Source organism: Eurosta solidaginis, chromosome 1 (genome assembly GCF_040869045.1).
Source record: "Eurosta solidaginis isolate ZX-2024a chromosome 1, ASM4086904v1, whole genome shotgun sequence".
NCBI classification, from domain to species: Eukaryota; Metazoa; Arthropoda; class Insecta; order Diptera; family Tephritidae; genus Eurosta; species Eurosta solidaginis.
Window position 1 is genome coordinate 68,419,430 of NC_090319.1, and position 22,579 is coordinate 68,442,008.

Here is a 22,579-nt window from a genome sequence, read left to right on the forward strand (position 1 = left end):
GATGAGACAAGAAATAAATGTAATTTTTTAATGCTTGTCAAAGTATGCAAAACTTAACGAAGGTAAGGAGAAATTTTATATTCCATAAATCAGAAAAACAAAGGTTCAATAAAGACCCAATGCCCGTAGATTTTCGAAATCTGAAATAGCTTTTTAAAACGTTGAATTTGTTCAGAATGATGAACCCTATATGACATTGAAAATATATTCTTTGCGAGACATCTAGCTTTAGTTCTAGTAGAGTAAACAAAATCTGCATTCTTTGAATTTCGAATACGCCCTCAAAGTCCGGACTAGGGCTCCAAAGCCCCACTTTTCATAAGTGGAGACGTATACTGGTATATAACTTTCCTTCTGTTTAATCTTTGAAATTTGTATGAGATATTGCCATTTAACCATTTCTAGCCAAGCAGATAAAATTCACAAGAAAATTGCAAGCTAGTTTGTACCGCTTTTTTTTCTTTCTTCATACGAAATTGTTGAATATACCAGTAAAACCTAAATTAATCTTTAAAATTCATATTTTGTTGAAATCAGAATTGATTTCAGATTTTCCTTAGATAATCTTTTGAATATGTAAATTAAAAAAGATATTTAAATTTTCGTCATATTTTGTAAGATTTCTCTAACATCTCCAGGAACAGTTTATACACTGCTGAAAGCGCAAAATTCCCTATTTCTGACAACGTATAAGAAATAAAGTTATAGGTCAATATATGGATCAACAAATGGAAGAGAGGTGATGGACTTGACAAATTTTAGACACCATAAAAAATTGTTACCAGAACTTTCTGGAAAATTCTCAGTAAACAGATCTATTTAACAACTGAAAGCTTTTTTATAAAACCTCCATTTTTAAAGTTTTTTTAATGCTAAATAAAAGTCTAGACCAAATTTTATTAAAAGCAAAATATAGATCTGGGTTTAACAGCGCAACAATATAAAGAAAGGACGTTATATTTTGGTAGTAAAACATCCGAATTCGCAAAACAGATGAAGCCTTTCTTTGAAATCATGGTTCTCTATCCAGGATGAGGGGAAAGAATAAACTATTTGATTTCCACATCATACACATATTTGACCTTTAATCTCAAGTGATATAAATAAAGTCTGACCACTTTTGATTTTCGGTTCGTGATGGACGTTATTTGGGATTCGCCCACATATAAAAAAACAATTGCAAGGAAATGTTCTTTTGAAAGAGTATAGCAAAATGTTTTGTCAAAGCGGCGCTCGTTTTATTTCGCTAGAATATAAATCAATACTAATTAGTTCTGTTTGTTCAGCTAATTAAAAAAAAAAAACAAAAACAAGTACGGATGTCTAAGTATGGGTGTAACCGAATATTATATACTCAGCGTGAGTTTGAATTGTACAGTTCTTTCCGATAAATTACCTTTTCGAATTTTGTTACGAGGGATTTATTTTTTTGAGGCTGTAGAAATGTTTTGTAATGCTTTGGAATAGGGGCGTGGCATTGCCCATTAATAAAAATGTCTCCCAATTTCCGCTTACAATAAAACTTGGTAAGTGAAATATTGATACAAAACTATTTTGCCCTAAGGTATAGCTTATTATTCTAGTCTACGACTTTTATATAAAAGTGGCCGTGGTCCTTAACCGACCCCGTCCATTTTTACTAAAGTATTTCCGACTATACGGAGTTATGGCTCTTGAAACACAGACAATTTTTGGGTCATAAAAAGGGCGGTGCCACGCCCATTTTCAAAAATTAAAATTGTTTCCTTTTTATTTTTTATAATTGCACTTACAAAATGTAGCATTGATAAAAAAAAACTCTTTTTTGCAAGGATATAGCTTATTGTATTCGTCCACGACCCTTTTAAAAATCTTTTATCGGTCCTTCACCGATTTCGTAAATTTTGCTTCGAACCATTCTTTATAGTAAAGGCAACCTCTCTGTCGAATTTTGTTATGATAGGTTGAACGGGTTTTGATTTATGATTAATAAAATTTGTATTTGTAAAATTGATTTAATCACAAGTGGGCGGTGCCACGCCCTTTTTCAAAAACATTTTTTAATTTTTATCAAGGGTCTTAATATCAGTCCACACATCAAATTTCAATATTTTAGATGAATTATTTACTAAATAAGCAGGTTTTAAGTTTTTTTTAAATGTTATATATGTCAAAAGTGGGCGTGGTTACTATCCGATTTCCATCATTTTTAATAGCGATGGGAGATGAGCGCCAAGAAACCCATATACCAAATTTCAATATTTTATTCTCAATATTTACTCAAGTTATCGTGTGCACCGACAGACGGATAGACGGACAAGGCTAAATCAATTCCTTTTTTCATAAGCTTTTATTTACTTTCATTTGGTTGGTCTGTAATCAAATCTTGCAAGTTTAATTTGATACACTTCCCGGTGTCCGATTGAGTTGAAATTTTGCACACATGTATAACTCCAATGACAATGCAATATTACTTTGCGAGAATTCGATAAATTAATCGATAACAGAGTTATCGGTAAAGCTTTGTGTTCACAAGGGATTGTGCATACACGAGTTCAAAATTGCTTCGTTCTGCGCACCTACATCACACTTGACTGCTTCAGCGAATGAAAGAAAGAGAGAAAAAAACAAGAGGAAAATAACGTAAAAATTGCCCATAAAAAACAGCTGAACTAATGTTTACATGCGCAATGCGCCACCTTCTATAAAGCTTAAGTCCTTTGTTTAGAGGAATGGTGAATAACCACCAGTGGCTCAAGAACGAGGTAACTTCGATTTGTTTGTGTATACAACGAAAGTAGAAGTTAGGCTGTTATTCCTCAATGTTGCATACTTTTCTGAGCACTTGATTTTATTTTACAGATTTAACCCACAGAACAGAGATCTGCAATCAGTAGTTGTAAACTGAACGCGACACAATAAAATATGATTTTATGTTAGTTAACACTGTTTGACACAATTTTATATGTGCTCTCTGTCAAAAAAGCTTCAACTAACTTAGTCACATTTTATTTCGATTATGAATATGCCCCAATATATTCGCATCATGATGTAAAAAATCGTGTACTCATACTCAATCAGTGTTATTTAAACATAGCGATTCGTATCAATAATTTGGTTGAGAGTTTTTTTTATCCTGACACCGCGTTAGCGTTGAACGCGAAAGATCTGACAACCGAAGATGCTGATATCCGAAGTGAAGCCACTTTTGGCAAACACATACGATATGTTTTCTCGAAAATCTGTATATTCATATGTATGTATGTATTTATTTAACGTTTTGTTGTTGCAACCATTGTACAGGTCTACAAGTAGGATATGTAGCAGCACGCACATACACAGCCACGCTCACCTGATAAAATGCTTGTTCTTGTTCGTTTTTTTTGTGGATGCTATTTGGCACTGTTGTACTTCTTAGGACCAAACAAAGTTTAGCAGCTGCTATCGAAAACTGCTTAAAATTTTTTTTTCTTATATTACAAAGAAATATACTTATTTACTTTCAAACGAGCACTTAATTACATCTCTCTTTAATAACCGTATATTTTGGACAATTTTAATTAACAAATTGTGATACTTTTTTACGGGGACGATTGCTAAAACACGACCAAAACCGTCGGGGGAGGTATTAATAGACGCGTTTTTGCCTCGCTTCCAATAATTCGAATACTTTTTCTCTTCGGACTATTGACAACAGGACAAAACGCGTCTATTAATTTTTCTTTCCGCTTTTTTGGATGGGTTATTGCAGTCGACCCCGGTTTCAAACTGTTTTTCGCGGAGAACTTTTGAACGGGTAGAAAAACTTAACTCCCGTGTTTGTATTCTTAATACTGAAATAACTACGCGTCCTTAGATACCCCAATTGAAGACTTTTTTATAATTTTCTGAAGGACCCACATGGGTGCACTTAAAATTTCCTACTAAATTCGTTAAAAGAAATTTACCATCGCAGCAACCCATATCTGATATTCCGATCCCTTTTTTGCTTCCCTGTGTCGCTTTCGACGAAGCAACCCCGGTAATTTTGACACTTCGTTCAGTGTCAAAACTCATGTTCCACGCAGGTTCCACTGGGTTCCACGCTAGTTTGACACTGACCGAAATGTCAAACTGCCGTGTGTTAGAAAGGGAAAGAAATTGTTTCCCTCTCATACATATCATACTTGTAAACCTGTACAATGGTTGCAACAACACGTAAACAAGTGTATGCACATATATACAAATTCATTTGAATGAGTTGAACAAAGCATGGGGCGCATTCCAAAAGCACAACTGCTGGCGAAATTGATTAGTGATAACTTCTTGGAACGCACAGTTGCAACTTTACGACAAATTAGTGTGCATAAAAATTTGCAGCTCTATTCACTCAACGTTTTTATCGATTGGTTGTTGACAGTTGGCTCAACGTATCGTTTCAAAAGCACAATTTCTATAACTCAGCAAGATCAATTAATTGATGGAACAAAAAACAATGATAAGATTGATGTTAATAATACAATACACTCACACATTAACAAAACAGGAGGTCTTCCGAAAGAACTAGAAATATTTGTTGGTGCTAAAGTTATGTTGAGATCTAACGTTGACGTTGCTAAGGGACTTGTAAATGGAGCAATAGGTCATATCACTGAAATTATATGGCCATATTACAGACGTGCTGAACTATACCATAACGATATACCATCGGTTCGCGTGACTTTGGTAACGATGGCGTTCACATAATACAGCCTAAATTAGTTCAATTTCCTTCTAAATTTAATCACGGTACAGCCGAAAGAAGAATGCTCCCGATTGTCTTGTCGTGGCTTCAACTGTGCACAAAATGCAGGGAACTACTGTAGATCATGCTGTTATTTATCTAGGCTGTAAATTGTTTGCTGCTGGTCAAGCTAATGGGGCTTTAAGCCGAGTTAGGTCTTTAGCAGGTCTTTGAATCGAAGAATTTGAGTGTTCAAAGTTGACTTTGAAGAAACATTGTAATGCTGATGCATTAAAAGAAATGGATAGGATGAGAAACGTTACAAATAACTAAGTAAAGATTACATAACTAATTTAAACAATATTTTACCCTACTAAAAATTTAAAAAAAATTATATTTTAATTAAATTTAAGAAAAAAGCTTTTCTAGAACAAGCTTTTATTACTTGTTAATAAAACGAATTAAAAAGTAAAAAATAAAATTAAAAAAAAAAAACTTTTTTAAAAATAAGCCTTTATTAAAAAAAAAAAATAAATGTAAAGCGCGATAGCCTCCGAAGAGATCTAAGGCCGAGCTTCTCTTCCAATTTGCGTCGTGCTCCTCTTGATTTTCCCTACAAATTGGCCGGACGGGACCTACATGTTTTATGCCGACTCCGAACGGCATCTGCAAGGCAGATGAGTTTTCACTAAAAGCTTTTCATGGCAGAAAGACACCCGGAGCGCTTGCCAAACACTGCCGAGGGGCGACCCCGCTTAGAAAAATTTTCTTCTAAAAAAATTATTGGTTAATAAAATTAACTAAACAGTAAAAAATAAAATTAAAGTTTTTTTCTTTAATTTTATTCATCCTGAGCATTTTGATATATGGAAGGCTATATATATCTCGATCCGTTTATGCCGTTACGATCAACCGTTATGTTACCAAAGTTAATATACTCTGTGTGCAAAGCACGCTGAGTATAACAAGATTGGCCTTGTATAGCTTTAATTTAAATTTAGAAGTACTTTTGTTATATCAAATTCCTAAAATCTTGAATAAAAAGTTTTTTGTTTATTTTTTATTCACACGCCTCAATTAGGTATAAATACCGCCCGCAAAATTAATCTCGATATACTTCATACTTAAAAAGTGGTAGAAAAAGTTTTAAACTAAAATGAATTCACGTTATCTTTTTGCACTGCTATTTGTCTTGCTTAGCTGGTTTTTGACACATATGAATGCGCAATTTCGCATTATAAATGGCCTAGATATAAGGATAGAAGAAAGCACACATTCAGTAGCAATATTTGGTAATACCGGCTATCTTTGCGTTGGTTCCTTAGTTAATGTGAACTCTGTGGTTACAGCTGCGCATTGCGTAAAAAAAAAGATTGGCGGAATCTCTTCCTTGTAGCTGGTGTTACCGATATACGTCAAAGAAACACAGGAAGACAGCAACGTCGCAATGTGCGGTATATACATTATCATCATGGTTATGATCCAGACACACTATTTATGGATGTAGCTGTGGTTAAAGTGGATAGATCCTTTAAAGAGAATAATGCAGTAAAATCAATATTACTTTGCGATGATCGATTAGTACCGGGCATGACGATACAAGTTAGTGGATGGGGTAGGATATCTGCAACTAGTAAGGTTCATTCTTATCATCTCAAAACAAAGCATTTGGATATAGTAGACACGCAAACATGTAAGGCTGCATATGCGCATTTACGGTATCCTACAAATTTAGCAGAAACAATTATTTGTGCTGGATGTGGTGGAGAAGATACGTGTATTGGAGATTCTGGAGCAGGAGCCGTTCGGAATAAACGACTGTGTGCGGTGGTACAAGGTGGTTGTGGGAACCGCAATGCGCCGGATACATATACAGACGTAACAAATGCAAAAGTTCGAAACTTTATAATATCCAAGATGTAACTGAAGCGTGTTATTATAAGTTGACTGTTGAGTGAAATATCACCCTAACTCGACTGAACGCCGAATTTCGAAACATTTTGAGATTGGGCGCTTTAGAAACAGCAGTTGAGATATGGTGATATTCCGCTCAGCAGTCGAAATGGCGATATTTTTTTCTTATATCATATACAAATAAATTATTATGATTGTGAGTAAATAAATATTTTTTATTGTATGCAATGAAAGTGTGAAGCATGTAAATGACTTAAGTTGTGAGACCAAACTTTGACCACGGGTTTAAAGTTCCCTCGTATATGAATAGATAATGAGATGAAAAGAAAATTGCGAAATAACTACTTTAAGGCCCTGGCAAACCATGAAACAATAAACAGATCCCGCATTAAAAAATGAGAGAGCAAAAACTTCATAGTTAGCTGTCAAATAAATGTTCTCGTCTTGACGTCACGCTTTTGACAACATGTTTCATTGCTGACGCAGTATTTTGCTCCACTCTTACCTCCTACTAGTAAATAGTTAGTATTACTACCTAATATAATTTGGTTGAAGTTTTCATTGCATACGTACGAAAAGCTGATTGTTTACAAGTGTCGATTGGATGAAATGGCTTGATTTCAGTGCTCGTGTTTTAAGACATGTTTGTTCCCATTTTACTTACAGTTTTTGTACTTTTTTCGTACGGAATGAGAAGAGAAGGAGCAAAATGTAAGCAAAAAATGTGTCCGGACGCGATCTGTAAATCCTGCCAAAATTCGATGTACAGCACTTCTTGAAGTTTTATATAAAAATGAAGTATGTAAGTGAGGTCAGCTAACCCTGTTTTGTGATAACAGTCGCCAATTGGGAGCACCAAGCGAAGTCAAAACTTCCTTCAACTGTCTCTCCCAACTCAGTGAAGGTCTTCTCTTTCCTTTGCTTACAAACTGTGGTTACTTTCTTTCTTGGCCGGAGCGCATTCGTCCATCCGCATAACATGACTTAGCTAGCGAAGTTATCTGTTTTTATTCGCTGCACTATCGCCATATCTGCGAAAATCTCATATAGCTCATCATTATACCTCCTTCTATACTCGCCTTCGACATCACGGACAGGACTATAAATCTTCTTTTCTCTCTACACCTTCCATGATTCCGAGCCATACATCAGGACAGATATGATGAGTGACTTGTAGAGCGAGATTTTTTTTCGTCGAGGGAGGATTTTACTTTTCAATTGCCTAAAGAAGCACTTGCTGGCAAGAGTTATTCCCCGTTTGATTTCTAGGCCGGCATTGTTTCTGTTTTTAATGCTGCTTCCCAAATAGACGAAATGCTTCACAGTCTCGAACTTATATCCGTCAACAGAGAGGTGGCAACAAAGACCACGATGACAGAAAGTACTTGGTCTTGTCCTCATTTACCGCTAGACACACTTTTTTGCTTCTTTATCTTATAATAACACTTCGTCTCCATGTTGGAGCAGCCCGGCGGGTATCCCGTCATTACTTGTCACCATGTGTTTTTTTAGCCAGGATATTGCCATTCTCACTTCGCTATAGTTGGATGCTTGAGCGTGTTTTTCATAATCGGCTATCGGGTTCGTCTTCGCCCACACTCTGTACGTCAGTTACTAGGTCACCATTATAGTTCCTGCAAGAATCTGCCCCGATATTGAAGCCTTCCGTTATTAAAAGAGCATGAAATATGTATGGTAAACCGAAAATAATAATAATATTTTTTCGCGATAAATATCAGGAAAGAGATAGCCCACTTTTCTTCCAGAATGTGATAAGCTAATGGGAACATTAATTGGTCATCCCACACGTTTTAGGCCGACTCCATGTGCATCTGATAAGGCAGATAACTTTTTTCCTGAGAAGCATTTCATGGCAGAAACACAATCGAAGGGTTTGTCAAGCCCCCAAATCAATTTGATGTTAGTTGTTCGCCCGCTTTCAAAAAAGGAGAAAAAATATACTCCGAGAATTAAATTTTTACTCCGGCGTAGTATTTTACTCAGGTAAAAGTTTTAAATACCCCGAACACTGGTAGCGAAATATGAGAGAAATGTAATAAATCGAAAAATTAAAAACGCTACGTCATCAAACTTTTTTTATACTCAGCGGGCTTTGTACACAGAATATATTAGCTTTGATTGGATAACGGTTGGTTGTACAGGTATAAAGGAATCGAGATAGATATAGACTTCCATATATCAATATCATTAGTATCGAAAAAAAAATTTGGTACGATAACTTGAGTAAATTTTGATGTATCTTGATGAAATTTGGTATGTAGGTTCCTGGGCACTCATCTCAGATCACTATTTAAAATGAACGATATCGGACTATAACCACGCCCACTTTTTCGATATCGAAAATTTCGAAAAACCGAAAAATGCAATAATTCATTACCAAAGATGGATAAAGCGATGAAGCGTGGGTTGACATTATGACGCAGAATAGAAAATTAGTAAAATTTTGGGCAATGGGCGTGGCACCGCCCACTTTTAAAAGAAGGTAATTTAAAAGTTTTGCAAGCTGTAATTTGACAGTCGTTGAAGATATCATGATGAAATTTGGCAGAAACGTTACTACTACTACTATCTATGTGCTAAATAGAAATAAGCAAAATCGGATGAAAACACGCCCACTTAAAAAACAAAAATTTTTTTAAGTCAAATTTTAACAAAAAATTTAACATCTTTACAGTATATAAGTAAATTATGTCAACATTCATCTCCAGTAATGAAATACAAAAATAAAAGAAAATTTCAAAATGGGCATGGTTCCGCCCTTTTTATTTAATTTGTCTAGAACACTTTTAATGCCATAAATCGAACAAGAATTTACCAATACTTGTGAAATTTAGTAGGGGCATAGATTCTATGACGATAACTGTTTTCTGTGAAAACCGGCGAAATAGGTTGAAGCCACGCCCAGTTTTTATACACAGTCGGCCGTCTGTCCTTCCGCTCGGCCGTTAACATGATAAATAAATAAAAAATGTAAGGCGCGATAACTTCCGAAGAGATCTAAGGCTGAGCTTCTCTTCCAATTTGCGTCGTGCTCCTCTTGATTTTCCCTACAAATTGGCCGGACGGGACCTACATGTTTTAAGCCGACTCCGAACGGCATCTGCAAGGCAGATGGGTTTTCACTGAGAGCTTTTCATGGCAGAAACACACCCGGAGCGCTTGCCAAACACTGCCAGGGGCGACCCCGCTTAGAAAATTTTTCTTCTAATTTAAAAACCTTATTTCTAAAATTTTGATGTTGCTTTGCCCGGGGTGCGAACCCAGGGCATACGGTATGGTAGGCGGAGCACGCTACCATCACACCACGGTGGCCGCCAGCAAAATCGATATATCTTTACCAAACTTAGTTCACGTACTTACCTTAACTCACTTTATCTTGGTATGAAAAATGGCCAAAATCCGACTATGACAACGCCCACTTTTCCGATATCGAAAATTACGAAAAATGAAAAAATGCCATAATTCTATACCAAATACGAAAAAAGGAATGAAACATGGTAATTGGATTGGCTTATTGACGCAAAATATAACTTTAGAAAAAACTTTGTAAAATGGGTGTGACACCTACCATATTAAGTAGAAGAAAACGAAAAAGTTCTGCAGGGAGAAATCAATAGCTTTTGGATTATTGGCAGGAACAGTATCGTGGTATTACATATATAAATAAATTAGCGGTACCCGACAGATAATGTTCTGGGTCACCCTGGTCCACATTTTGGTCGATATCTCGGAAACGCCTTCACATATACAACTAAGGACCACTCTCTTTTAAACCTGATTAATATCTTTCATTTGATACCCATATCGTACAAACAAATTCTAGAGTCACCCCTGGTCCACCTCTATGCCGATATTTCGAAAAGGCTTCCACCTATAGAACTAAGGCCCACTCCTTTTTAAAATACGCATTAACACCTTTCATTTGATTCCCATATCGTACAAACACATTCCAGGGTCATTTAAAAAAAGTATTTCAGGGGAGTATTGGAGCCTACCTTTTTAAAAAATCCAGATATCATTCCTTCTAATTATCACTGGGCGCTTATTTCCGCGACTTACAACATTTCGTGATTTGTTGGGACTATTCAAATTTTATTTTCTGGATGGTCTCTGTACTGTTTTCGTGATCATATATTGTTGGTATATCGCAATAGTTTTATGCTGTATTTTCTTCGTGCGGACTGGACCGTGGGTATTGGCTTGCTTTAGGAATATGTGAATGATGAACAGGCGTTTAAATCCATAACAAATTAACGGCTCCATAATACTTAAGGCAAGATCTTCATTATATCAGTCCACTTAGATTCGAGGCGTGTAGTTGCTCAAAATTTAGTGCACTGCTCCCAACTGTAGTTTTGTTGCAGTGTACGATAAAATATTAGCAGCTTGGAAACAGATAAAACTAATTACGTGTACTTCTCACTAAAAACACATTAATTCTACACGTGTCTGTCAACTTAATAACAATATTCAACCTCGCAAACACATATGGGCAAGTCCTGGGTTACGGACGCAATATTCGCGCGCATTTCAAATATTCAAATAAAATATTTGAAGCAATAATTGTGAGTACCTCAAAAATGTAAGTACATATGTATTTTGTTCCAGTCCCATTCCGAATCTCAGTCCCAGTCCCACTCCGAGTCTCAGTCCCAGTCCCACTCCGAGTCTCTGTCTCAGTCCCAGTCCTAGTCCTAATCCCAGTCCCAGTCCGTCTCTGGTATACTTCCGGGAAAAAAGCATCGTAAATACTAATATAGGCAAATGTATATACGAAATTTCAGGCAAATCGAATAGGACGTATGTAAATAGGTATGTGGGTATTATTAATTCTTGTCTTTATTTCGGCTTCGCCTGCATATTTATCAGTTTTTCCATGTTGATGCGACTAAATCGAATATCACAATGAACTTTAGAGCTCTCATCAACAGCTTTCATCCATAATACACACACATTCTAGGGGTATCCGAGTCCATGTTTTGGCCTATATCTCGAGACCGTAGTCACCCAGCGGTCTAAACTTACTCTGTACTAAAGCATAGATCAACAGCTTCAACTTGATACCCATAATGTAAATATACATTCTAGGTGTAACCGGGTCCACGTTTCGGCCTACATCTCGAGACCCTAGTTACCCAGCGGAATAAAACTTACTCTGTACTAAAGCACACATCAACAGCTTAAATTTGATACTCATAATGTAAAAACACATCCTAGTATTACCCTGATCCACGTTTTGGCCAATATCTCGAGACACTAGTCACCAATAGGTATGAAAACTACCCTGTACTAAAGCACTCATCAACAGCTGCAATTTGATACCCACAATGTAAAAACATTGTCTAGGCGTTCACGGGCCCATGTTGGGCCTCCATCTCCAGACCCTAGTCACCCAGGGTATGAAAATTATCCTGTACTATAGCACTCATCAACAGCTTTCATTTGATATCCATATTGTATAAACACATTCTAGGGGTACCCGGGTCGACGTTTTGGCCTATATCTCGAGACCCTAGTCACCCAGGGGTATGAAAATTATCCTGTACTATAGCACTCATCAACAGCTTTCATTTGATATCCATATTGTATAAACACATTCTAGGGGTACCCGGGTCCCCGTTTTGTGCTATATCTCGAGACCCTAGCCTCCCAGTTGTATTAAATTATCCTGTACTAAATCACTCATCAACAGCTTTCATTTGTTATCCATATTGTATAAACACATTCTAGGGGTACCCGGGTCCCCGTTTTGGGCTATATCTCGAGACCCTAGCCTCCCAGTTGTATGAAAATTATCCTATACTATAGCATTCATCAACAGTTTTCATTTGATATCCATATTGTATAAATACATTCTAGGGGTACCCCGGTCCACGTTTTGGGCTATATCTCGAGACCCTAGCCTCCCAGTTGTATGAAAATTATCCTGTACTATAGCACTCATCAACAGCTTTCATTTGATATCCATATTGTATAAACACATTCTGGGGGTACCCGGGTCCACGTGTTGGGCTATATCTCGAGACCCTATCCTCCCAGTTGTATGAAAATTATCCTGTACTATAGCACCCATCAACAGTTTTCATTTGATATCCATATTGTATAAACACATTCTAGGAATACCCGGGTCCACGTTTTCGGCTATATCTCGAGACCGTAGCCTCCCAGTTGGATGAAAATTATCCTGTACTATAGCACTCATCAACAGCTTTCATTTGATATCCATAATGTATAAACACATTCTAGGGGTACCTGGGTCCACTTTTTAAGCTATATCTCGAGACCCTAGCCTCCCAGTTGGATGAAAATTATCCTGTACTATAGCACTCATGAACAGCTTTCATTTGATATCCATATTGTATAAACACATTCTAGGAGTACTCGGGTCCACGTTTTGGGCTATATCTCGAGACCCCAGCCTCCCAGTTGTATGAAAATTATCCTGTACTAAATCACTCATCAACAGATTTCATTCGTTATCCATATTGTATAAACACATTCTAGGGGTACCCGGGTCCACGTTTTGGCCTATATCTCGAGACCCTAGTCACCCAGGGATATGAAAATTATCCTGTACTATAGCACTCATCAACAGCTTTCATTTGATATCCATATTGTATAAACACATTCTAGGGGTACCCGGGTACACGTTTTGGACTATATCTCGATATCCATATTGTATAAACACATTCTAGGGGTACCCGGGTACACGTTTTGGCTTATATCTCGAGACCCTAGTCACCCAGGGGTATGAAAATTATCCTGTACTATAGCACTCATCAACAGCTTTCATTTGATATCCATATATTAAATCACTCAACAACAGATTTCATTTGTTATCCATATTGTATAAACACATTCTAGGGGTACCCGGGTCCACGTTTTGGGCTATATCTCGATATCCATATTGTATAAACACATTCTAGGGGTACCCGGGTACACGTTTTGGCTTATATCTCGAGACCCTAGTCACCCAGGGGTATGAAAATTATCCTGTACTATAGCACTTTATACAATATGGACATCAAATGAAAGCTGTTGATATCCATATTACATAAACACATTCTAGGGGTACTCGGGTCCACGTTTTGATCTCAAGACCCTAGGCACGTAGCGAAAAAGAAGGTAGACGTTGGCCGATCAGACCTACCCGATATGCTCACAAAATTTCGTGAGAATCGTTTCAGCCATTTCGGAGGAGTTAAGCCTCTAACACCGTGACAGAAGAATTTTATATATTAGATATGCAAGCATATATATGTACGAAGTGAACACATATTTTAATCATATTCTGTTTCATAATAATTCTGCAATTTATTAAATATACAAATGTACATGTTAACTTTTACTGTAATTTCATAAAGAAGTTTCCTTGTAAATTTGCCTAACGACTATCTACATACATATCAGAGAACAGTAAAAATCGAACACAACAACGTTCGATTACATTCGGCAACATGATCGTGTTCAATGATCGAACTTGCTTAAACGAACATAATCGACATAGATTTAAGCTGGAGACATTGGTGCTTTATCGGTAACCGTATCGGTAACCTTATAACAGCTGATTCGACCAACCTTATGAGAATCAATGCAATCGATTATTGGTGCCGCTAAGGTCGTAACCGTATCGTAGCCAACCAATTGGGTTTTGGTTTACCGTCGTAACGATAAACAGCTGATTACGTTAGGGATACGGATACAGCGATACGACATACGGCACCAATGACTCCAGCTTTAAAATCAACCAACTTATTGCATGCGTGAATATAATCAATTCAGGCGTTTGCTCGTTTGCCCCAACCGCGATTACATTCATTGGAATGAAAAGGCAAATATGAAAACTCCATGCGTCTGAATGTTTGCATTAAGCTGGAGACATTGGTGCTTTATCGGCAACCGTATCGGTAAGCTAATATCAGCTGATTCGACCAACCTTATGAGAATCAATGTAATCGATTATTGGTGCTTTATCGTAACGCTAAGGTCGTAACCGTATCGTAGCCAACCAATTGGTTTTTGGTTTTCCGCCGCAACGATAAACAGCTGATTAGCTTTTTCCTTTATTTCAATTGTTTCTTTTGCTTTAATTTTACGATTGTTTCTACATTTATTGGATTCTGCTGTTTAGTGAGTTATCATTTTACATTTTTTAAGAAAATATTAATTAAGATTGTGTGCATAGCTTTATTTTTTTTTTTTTTCATAGCTTAGTAAAATGGATGACAATCTAATTCAGCTGGTGCGAGACTGCCCTTGCCTCTATGACAAGACACACAAAGATTTTAAAGATTCCAACAAAAAGAGACTAGCGTGGATAAAAATTGAGAGTAATCTAGGAGTTGATGGTAACTTTTTCGTTATTATTTCGATATGTACATATATACATACATCCTTAAATACATTCCATCACTACAGAAAGCGTAGCGATGAAGCGATGGGGAAACCTCAGGGACCGCTTTCGTAAAGAATTGCGCAATTCAAACAGAGCTTCTGGAAGTGGTGCTGTTAACGGAAGACAGTGGGAGCTGATGGAAAGTCTCCAATTTTTAAGAGGGCACATTGTTCCTAGGCCGTAAGTAATGTGGTTAAGTGTATTAGCATTTTGTGTATTCATATTATCAAAATTTTTTTTAACAGAATGCGGCAAAGCTCTCAAATGCTTGATTGTGGTTCAAAGGAAGTATGTTTAAGTTTTTCCGAGCCCCTCATCTGTAGTACACCCACTCCACAGTGTTCTCCAATTCCTTCAGCTCAGCCACCGGCCTCTGAGCCTTCAACAATTACGCCATCTGAGCATGCACCAATCAGTATTCCGCCAGTTGAGCCATCAGCAATTCCGCCCGCTGAGGTTTCAACAGATTCGTCTGCACCGTCAACGTCTCGACGAAAACGAGCTGCTGATAAACGTGATGATTTAGACGCTGCTATCCTTGATACAGTAAAAACGTTCAAGGAAGTATGTGAACGCAAGGCTCGTCGCGAAGAGTTCAGCTCAGATGTGCGTGGATTTGGGTTGATGATGTGCTCAGCAATTTCCAAGTTAAGGGAGTCAAGACAGGCAATGGTGATGCAGCGCTGCACTGAAATAGTTATGCAGGCTCAAATTGAAGAGCACGACGAAGCGCAGTATGAAATATGCTATGAGCCCACAGACTAAGACTACGTTCACGTTGAACCACAAACTATAGTTTATTAATAACATTTTTTTATTAAATTTTTTAATTCTTTATTCAATTTTTATTCTTGTGATTATTTTTCGTTCCTATGTAAAATGAAGTGCCTTTTTTATTTGTTTACTTTTAGTTTTTAATATTAACTTTTTTACAACGTACCTAAATCAAAGTACAATACCTAAATACCAAAAGACTGAAATTTTAATAAGTTATATGTAAAATAAAAATATACATATGTACATCATCGGACAAAACATTTCGGACAGTGGAAAACGTACATTTTTAACAATTAAGTAAGTTTCTTTATCCGAAGCTTGGTATCATTTAAGGTCTAACTAATACTGTTCCAACTGATGCTCCAAGATTCGCACAAAATTCAGCAAACATATGAAAATTTTGCCTTACATTGTGAACATTTTACTCACGGTCTTCAGAAAAATTCTGAGTATGCAGTTTTGTGGCCCTTTCAATTTGAGTGTAATTAAGTGCAAGTCTCAAGTAGATCAGAAATCCCATTGATTTTTGGTAATTTTTTTTTTGTGAATTTTTTCTCCATATAACGAAAATAAATTTTTTTGGTATGGAAAAAATGCGAACGTCTGTAAACTTGAGACTTTCACTTTATTATACTCAAATTGAATGGGCCACAAAACTGCATAATCAGAATTTTTCTAAAGACCGCGAGTAAAAAGTTCAAAATCTAAGGCAAAATTTGCAGATGTTTGCTGAATTTTGTGCGAATCTTGGAGCATCAGTTGGAATAGTATTACTTATACCTTAAGTGATATTTAAAAAAAAAAATTTACTAAAATTGTCCGACACTGTATGTAGGTCAAAAATACAGTGGTGTTCAAAATAATAATAATAAAATTTAATTTAGTATATTTCGACGAATTAAGAACAAAATGAATTTTTAATAATTTTTATTTAAAATATAGAGAAATGTATAACAGAAACGACATTAAACATTTTTTTAATTTCAGACAAGGTTCAGGAGGGCTAATCAAAATTAGAAAAATGGCCATTAAAATGTTCAACTTTTTTTCCTGGATCTTTAGAAAATTTTGGGGGATGGAGTTTTGTAGCCCATTCAATTTTAGTATGATAATGTACAAGTTTGAACTAGATAAAAAGTTTCGCTGATTTTTCAGAATTTTTTTGTTGTTGGGTAATTTTTTCATACAACTCATGAACAAAATTAAATTTTAAATGGCTAAATTTCCTATACCTGATTTTTATCATTGTTGTTGGTCAGAGAAAATTCATCGTAATTTTTTAAAATAGTTGGTATAAACAGTACTAGAATTAGCTGATTGTTGCATTATTGCTTGTTAATTGTTGGTCAGAGAAAATTCATCGTAATTTTTGAAAATAGTTGTTATAAACAGTACTCGAAAATAGTTGATTGTTGCTTTATTGCCACAAATTCTGCATCTAAATATAACAAATAATGCATTTCTAAAATTAATGGCAAAACTTGAATTGTATATAACATAATCTTACCCATGAGTGTCCTTGTTGAAATTTATTCTACGTGATCCTGAAATGGTACTGCACCATCGTTATTGAAATAATTTTTCAAATGCTCCCGCAGCTCATAAGCACTGGTTGGACCTCTACGTCTGAATGTTTGTACGTTGCGCAATGGACCTCCACAACTAGCTAGTTCGTTTCGCCATTCTCCATTAGTGAAATTCTGTGGGCAATACCACCGTTGCGTATCGTGCATCATTATAAAGTTGTGTAGGACCAAACATGCTAGAACAATTTTTTCGGCGTTTTCCGGGTAAAAATCCATGGTTGTTTTGAGCACTCTCCACCTTGCAGTCAAAATTCCAAATGCGTTTTCAATGATACGCCGAGCTCGCGACAATCTGTAATTAAAAATTCGTTGCTCTCTGGTGGTGTTTGAACCTGGATATGGCTTCATTAGATTGTTTTTTAAAGGGAAAGCACAATCTCCAACAAAATAATGGGGAAAAGGCTGCGATGTTGAGGGTAGAGGAACGTCAGGAGGCAGTGGCAATCGGCTTTCTAAAAGATCTTCGCCAAACTTTGTTGCGTGAAATATACCTCCATCGCTTTGGCTGCCATAGGCTCCTACACTTATAGCTGTAAATGTATATTTTGCGTCACATGCCGCTAGCAACACGATGCTATAAAACTTTTTTTAGTTAAAAGACATTGATCCTGATCTTGCAGGGCATTTTATTGCAACGTGTTTTCCATCTATAGCACCTACACAATTCGGCATATCCCACATCTGCGCGAAATCAGTTGTAATCTCTTTATATTGGTGTTGCGTAGGTTCACTCAAATATATTGGCGACAGCGTTTGCCATATTGCTTCGCATGTTTCCAACACAATTTGTCTCACTGTGGTCCTACCAATTTTGTGGCTCCAAGCTAATTTCTTGAGAGGAATGCCATGTGCTAAGTACCTAAAAATAAAATTTATATAACATACATATGTGGTAAAGAGTAAAGAAATAGGCTAGGAGTCTAGTTGAGGGGTCGACTGATAATACACTACCAAAAATATCGAGATTGGTGTCAAATGACACGTTTTGATTATTAATAATCCGAAGGCGGAAAATAAAAATTTTAACGCGTTCAAAAGATATAAACGAAAAACCGAAAAAAGACCCGCGGGTACCTCCGAAACCGGGGGTCGGATCTATATTATTTTTGCGCAGAACACCTTTCTGCGTTGGCGGCCTTCGGCCGCGCTTATAAAAAATAACCCTGGGCTACGCCATGCCAAGTCCGGGTGAGTGGTATAACCGCGGTTACCGCTACGGTGATGCACAATTTTTTTTGTGGGTACAAACACAACAACAACCACATGAAAATCGCCAAGTTCAACTGCAAATATCTCCGGACATAGACAAAATTTGTCTTTTCCGCCTTCGGATTAATGTTGTCGAGGTCAATACGTGTATTTCGACACCTCACTCGAAATTTTTGGTAGCGTATTAGCAGTCGACCCCCCAACTAGACTATTACCAGAAATAATTACTGAAGGGTGATAGACAACCGTTCTTCCGCATGAATTTGCTCTCTTGGCTTGCGAACCGATGGAGACATTAAATTCAAAAAAAACTTCATAAACCGGACGAGTCATTCTGGTGTGCGCAAAAAATTGGTCTTCATCCATTTTCTTTATTTTAAGGAAGGATTTTCGGTGATAACCGTTTTCATTACGATTGTTATTGATGGGGTTATATCGCCACCGCCTTTTGTACACTAATTTCCTTCTTTGAGCGTACAAACCCATAATTGAAAGGAATAAAGAGTCTATTTCTTCGTCACTGGACATTTTTGATTTCGCGCCTTGCTTTTATGTAAATTATAATAAAAAGTACATACACAAAGTTTATAAATGATATACATATATAACTCACATTCGCCAAAAATATAGAGGGAATAAACAATATTTTAAATTTCGCACCACAATTACTAATTTCCCCAAAATATATTGTTTACAATTTTTTGCAGTCAGTCAGCTGTTTACGGTTACCGCACCAATAATCGATCACAATGTATCGTATAGAGTTACGTTAGGGATACGACTACAGCGATACGACAAACGGCACCAATGACTCCAGCTTTATTCTTCTGCACTTAAGTTACGGCGACAAGCTACATATAAACATTGCTTACGGTTCTGTTTGTTTGTCGAACTAAACGATACTAATTCTTGTGCTTTGGTTTTACTCTCCACATTTAAATAATGTTAAATTTACAGCATTTTTTCGAAGTACACATTTGCTATTTTGAAATATAATGCAAAATTGACATTATTTTCCATGTGGAAAACATATTATTATAATGTAATATCTACATTTTTTTTCATATCAAAAACATATTTCAAAAATGTAAAATTCAAATTATTTGATAAATGAAAACAAAAATAATGTGTTTTTCACATTTTAAAATGTAAAAAACACATTAGTGTTCTTTCCGTGTAGATATGACTTTTTTAAATAAAATTTGTTTCTATTCGATCAGTTAGATCTCATGCATAGGCTCAAAAAGCAAGAATTCTACTTATTCCTGAAGGAGTAACTTCGTTTTTTTTTTTATCAATTTATCTATGATTAATATTACAGGAATGCGATTCTGTGGCTTTTCCTAATGTTCACATGTTGTTGAAAATCTTGTGTACGCATCGAGTAACAACGGCAACGAACGAGAGAGAGATCTTTTTCAACTAAGCGATCGCTTTAATTTATTTTTAACAAGCGAATATATACAGAAGATATGATGGGCGATACAGCGATTTTGATTATCAGTGAAAATATATATGGCGGTTTTTGAATCGGGGCTATTTTTTACAGTTATAGCGATCGCTTTAATTTATTTTTAATAAGCGAACCTGCAATTTGTATACTTGGATATAAAAAAGGAATGTATAAGTAAGTTAGGAGTAGATTGAATGTTATACATTAATTTAGATTAGTATATAGAATATATGAACCAAATTGGAATAAAAAGAAAAAAATATGTACCTTTAATTGTAAACTGATATAATTGCGGCCTTTCAGTGAGTTTTACAGCTCACGCTCAATTCTCACGGGAATGCTCTGGATCATTGAGAGACTTGAGAAGCAGATGTCGTGAAATTTTCGCACACGTGAAATGTGATAGGCAGATGTAGCCGCTGTTTTTCATTTAACTCATACGGCGAAAGGCCAAGCAGCGACATCTATTTATGAAAAAGTAGGTATATTAAAGGCCGCGTTGCCAACCTAAAAAGAAGTAATTAACAAATTATCTGCTCACAAATTGAACCAGACTTCTATCTGGATTTATCTGGCTCAAATCGTTGTTGTTGCATTTACATGCAAAATTATTTATCTGGCTCAGGATTTTGCCACCGGATGATAGCTAATGTGATATTCTAATTTTCTTCTGTGTGTGATTTGTGAGCTATAGCTATTACATATATATATATATACATATACATATCGTATAAGTACTTCGACATTACGAAAGCAGAAATCACACAAAGAAGATTGCCCATTCACGAGTTCAAATTTGCTTCGTTCTGCACACTACGTCACACTTGACTGCTTGAGCGAATGAAATGAAGAGAGAAAAAACAAGAGCTAAAGGAAAATGACTTAAAAATTGCCCATAAAAACATAACAGCTGATCTTTTGCTTACATGCGCAATGCGCAATCTTTTTTTTTGATTTGTGATTACAAATGGACCAACGTAGCAACCGTGTTGGAGATTTTTGTGTGTGCTACCGGATCTCCGTCAAACCTTTGGTGTACCACTGGGGAAAGGAAATTTGAAGTATTGCCAAGGATGTTAAAGATATAAGAGCTTATAGAATAGATATATCTATAATCTATGGAATATGTGTATATGTCTATTCTCTTTGGAAGAGCTGAGTTGTATGAAAGAGAATAGATATGCGAATTGATGCGATACGTATCTATTCTCTTTGCCATAGTGGCAGCGATGGAAGGTGGAGATATTCTTTAAGCTGCAGACATTGGTACTTTATCGGTAACCGTATCGGTAACCTTATAACAGCTGATTCGACCAACCTTATGGGAATCAATGCAATCGATTATTGGTGCCGCTAAGGTCGTAAAGCGCCAAATACACGACACGAACATTTCCGCGAACATTCCCGTTATGTCATGTGTCTGCGACCTTTTCTGTGGTTCTGTTTGCCAGTTCGCGCGTGTATGGCGAAATATCTCATAATCGTAGTAATTTCCGAACGGAACAGACGTGCGCGGAAAAGTAAAATGGACAATAAAAAATTTCTGAGTGAATTTATTGAAATGTATAGATCTTTGCCATCATTGTGGCAAGTAAAAAGCAAAGATTATTGTAATAGAATTAAAAAGAATAATGATTATGCGACTTTAATCGAAAAATTAAAAGAAGTAGATCCTGATGCCACAAAGGATATAGTTATAAAAAAAATAATAAGGGGAATCGCTTCTCTCATTATTGTATTCCGTTTCGTTATGAGTGGCAAATTTTTTTGTAAAAGTTGGTCAAATGTTGCCTTGCTCATACGAACGTAATTTTTAAAATCATTTTGTGACGTGAATTCCAGTTCTTTAATAAGCTCACTTTGTCCAAGAACTGCTCGTTTTTTAAACCATTCTTTGCACCAAATTCTTTTTTTGCGATCTTCTCTCTTTTTTTTACGCTTAATTGCCACAGCGAGCAATATTGCTGCAGCACAATTGTTGTCTGTATTCATCGCTGTCTGCATAGATGAATGGATTTGCAACTCTTTTTTTCGAGAGAGCGCTGTCAAAATGCACATTTTTTATAACATTTATCAATGATGCCACTCCAAACAAAAATGAATAGATCTGAAAATGGAGATTTTTGACATACATTTCGGCGATTATAGTTTCAATCATTTAATAAAATGATAGTCGTAAAATATTTATTTCTTTAAAGTTATTTTACAATAATACGACTAGTTAGAGTTAAATATAAACAAATCTAAGTAAAATTTACATTTCGATTAAATTAATTAGTCTAATATTGTAACGCATTTAACTCGCAGTGAAAACCATATATTCTTTTGAAATTTCAGTAAATCGGACGTATGATATAATAGTTAACATTATTTAATGGATAGGGCTTATCCTACATGTCTGGCGTTCCAGGTTCTGTGATCAAAATGGACTGGTTGCATCGGGAGTTGATATTTACAAAACCTATTTTTAGTGATAACTTTTGAATGGGAAATAATATTTACCCTCCGCCTTCGAACTAATAATACTTACACTAAAACAAGTA

At 36.1% G+C, this 22,579-nt stretch overlaps 1 protein-coding gene and 1 pseudogene across 1 annotated transcript; one reads left to right on the plus strand and one right to left on the minus strand.

Annotated features, from left to right (window-relative positions):
- Window positions 1-14,628: 14,628 nt before the first annotated feature.
- Window positions 14,629-16,747, plus strand: LOC137234313 (transcription factor Adf-1-like). Its single transcript, XM_067757924.1, has 4 exons — window positions 14,629-14,746; window positions 14,826-14,964; window positions 15,035-15,191; window positions 15,257-16,747. The coding sequence occupies exons 2-4, from the start codon at window positions 14,835-14,837 to the stop codon at window positions 15,774-15,776; spliced, it is 807 nt and encodes a 268-aa protein (XP_067614025.1). The 5' UTR covers window positions 14,629-14,746; window positions 14,826-14,834; the 3' UTR covers window positions 15,777-16,747.
- On the minus strand, window positions 15,834-19,399 carry LOC137234305 (putative nuclease HARBI1; annotated as a pseudogene).
- Between the last annotated feature and the right edge of the window lie 3,180 nt (window positions 19,400-22,579).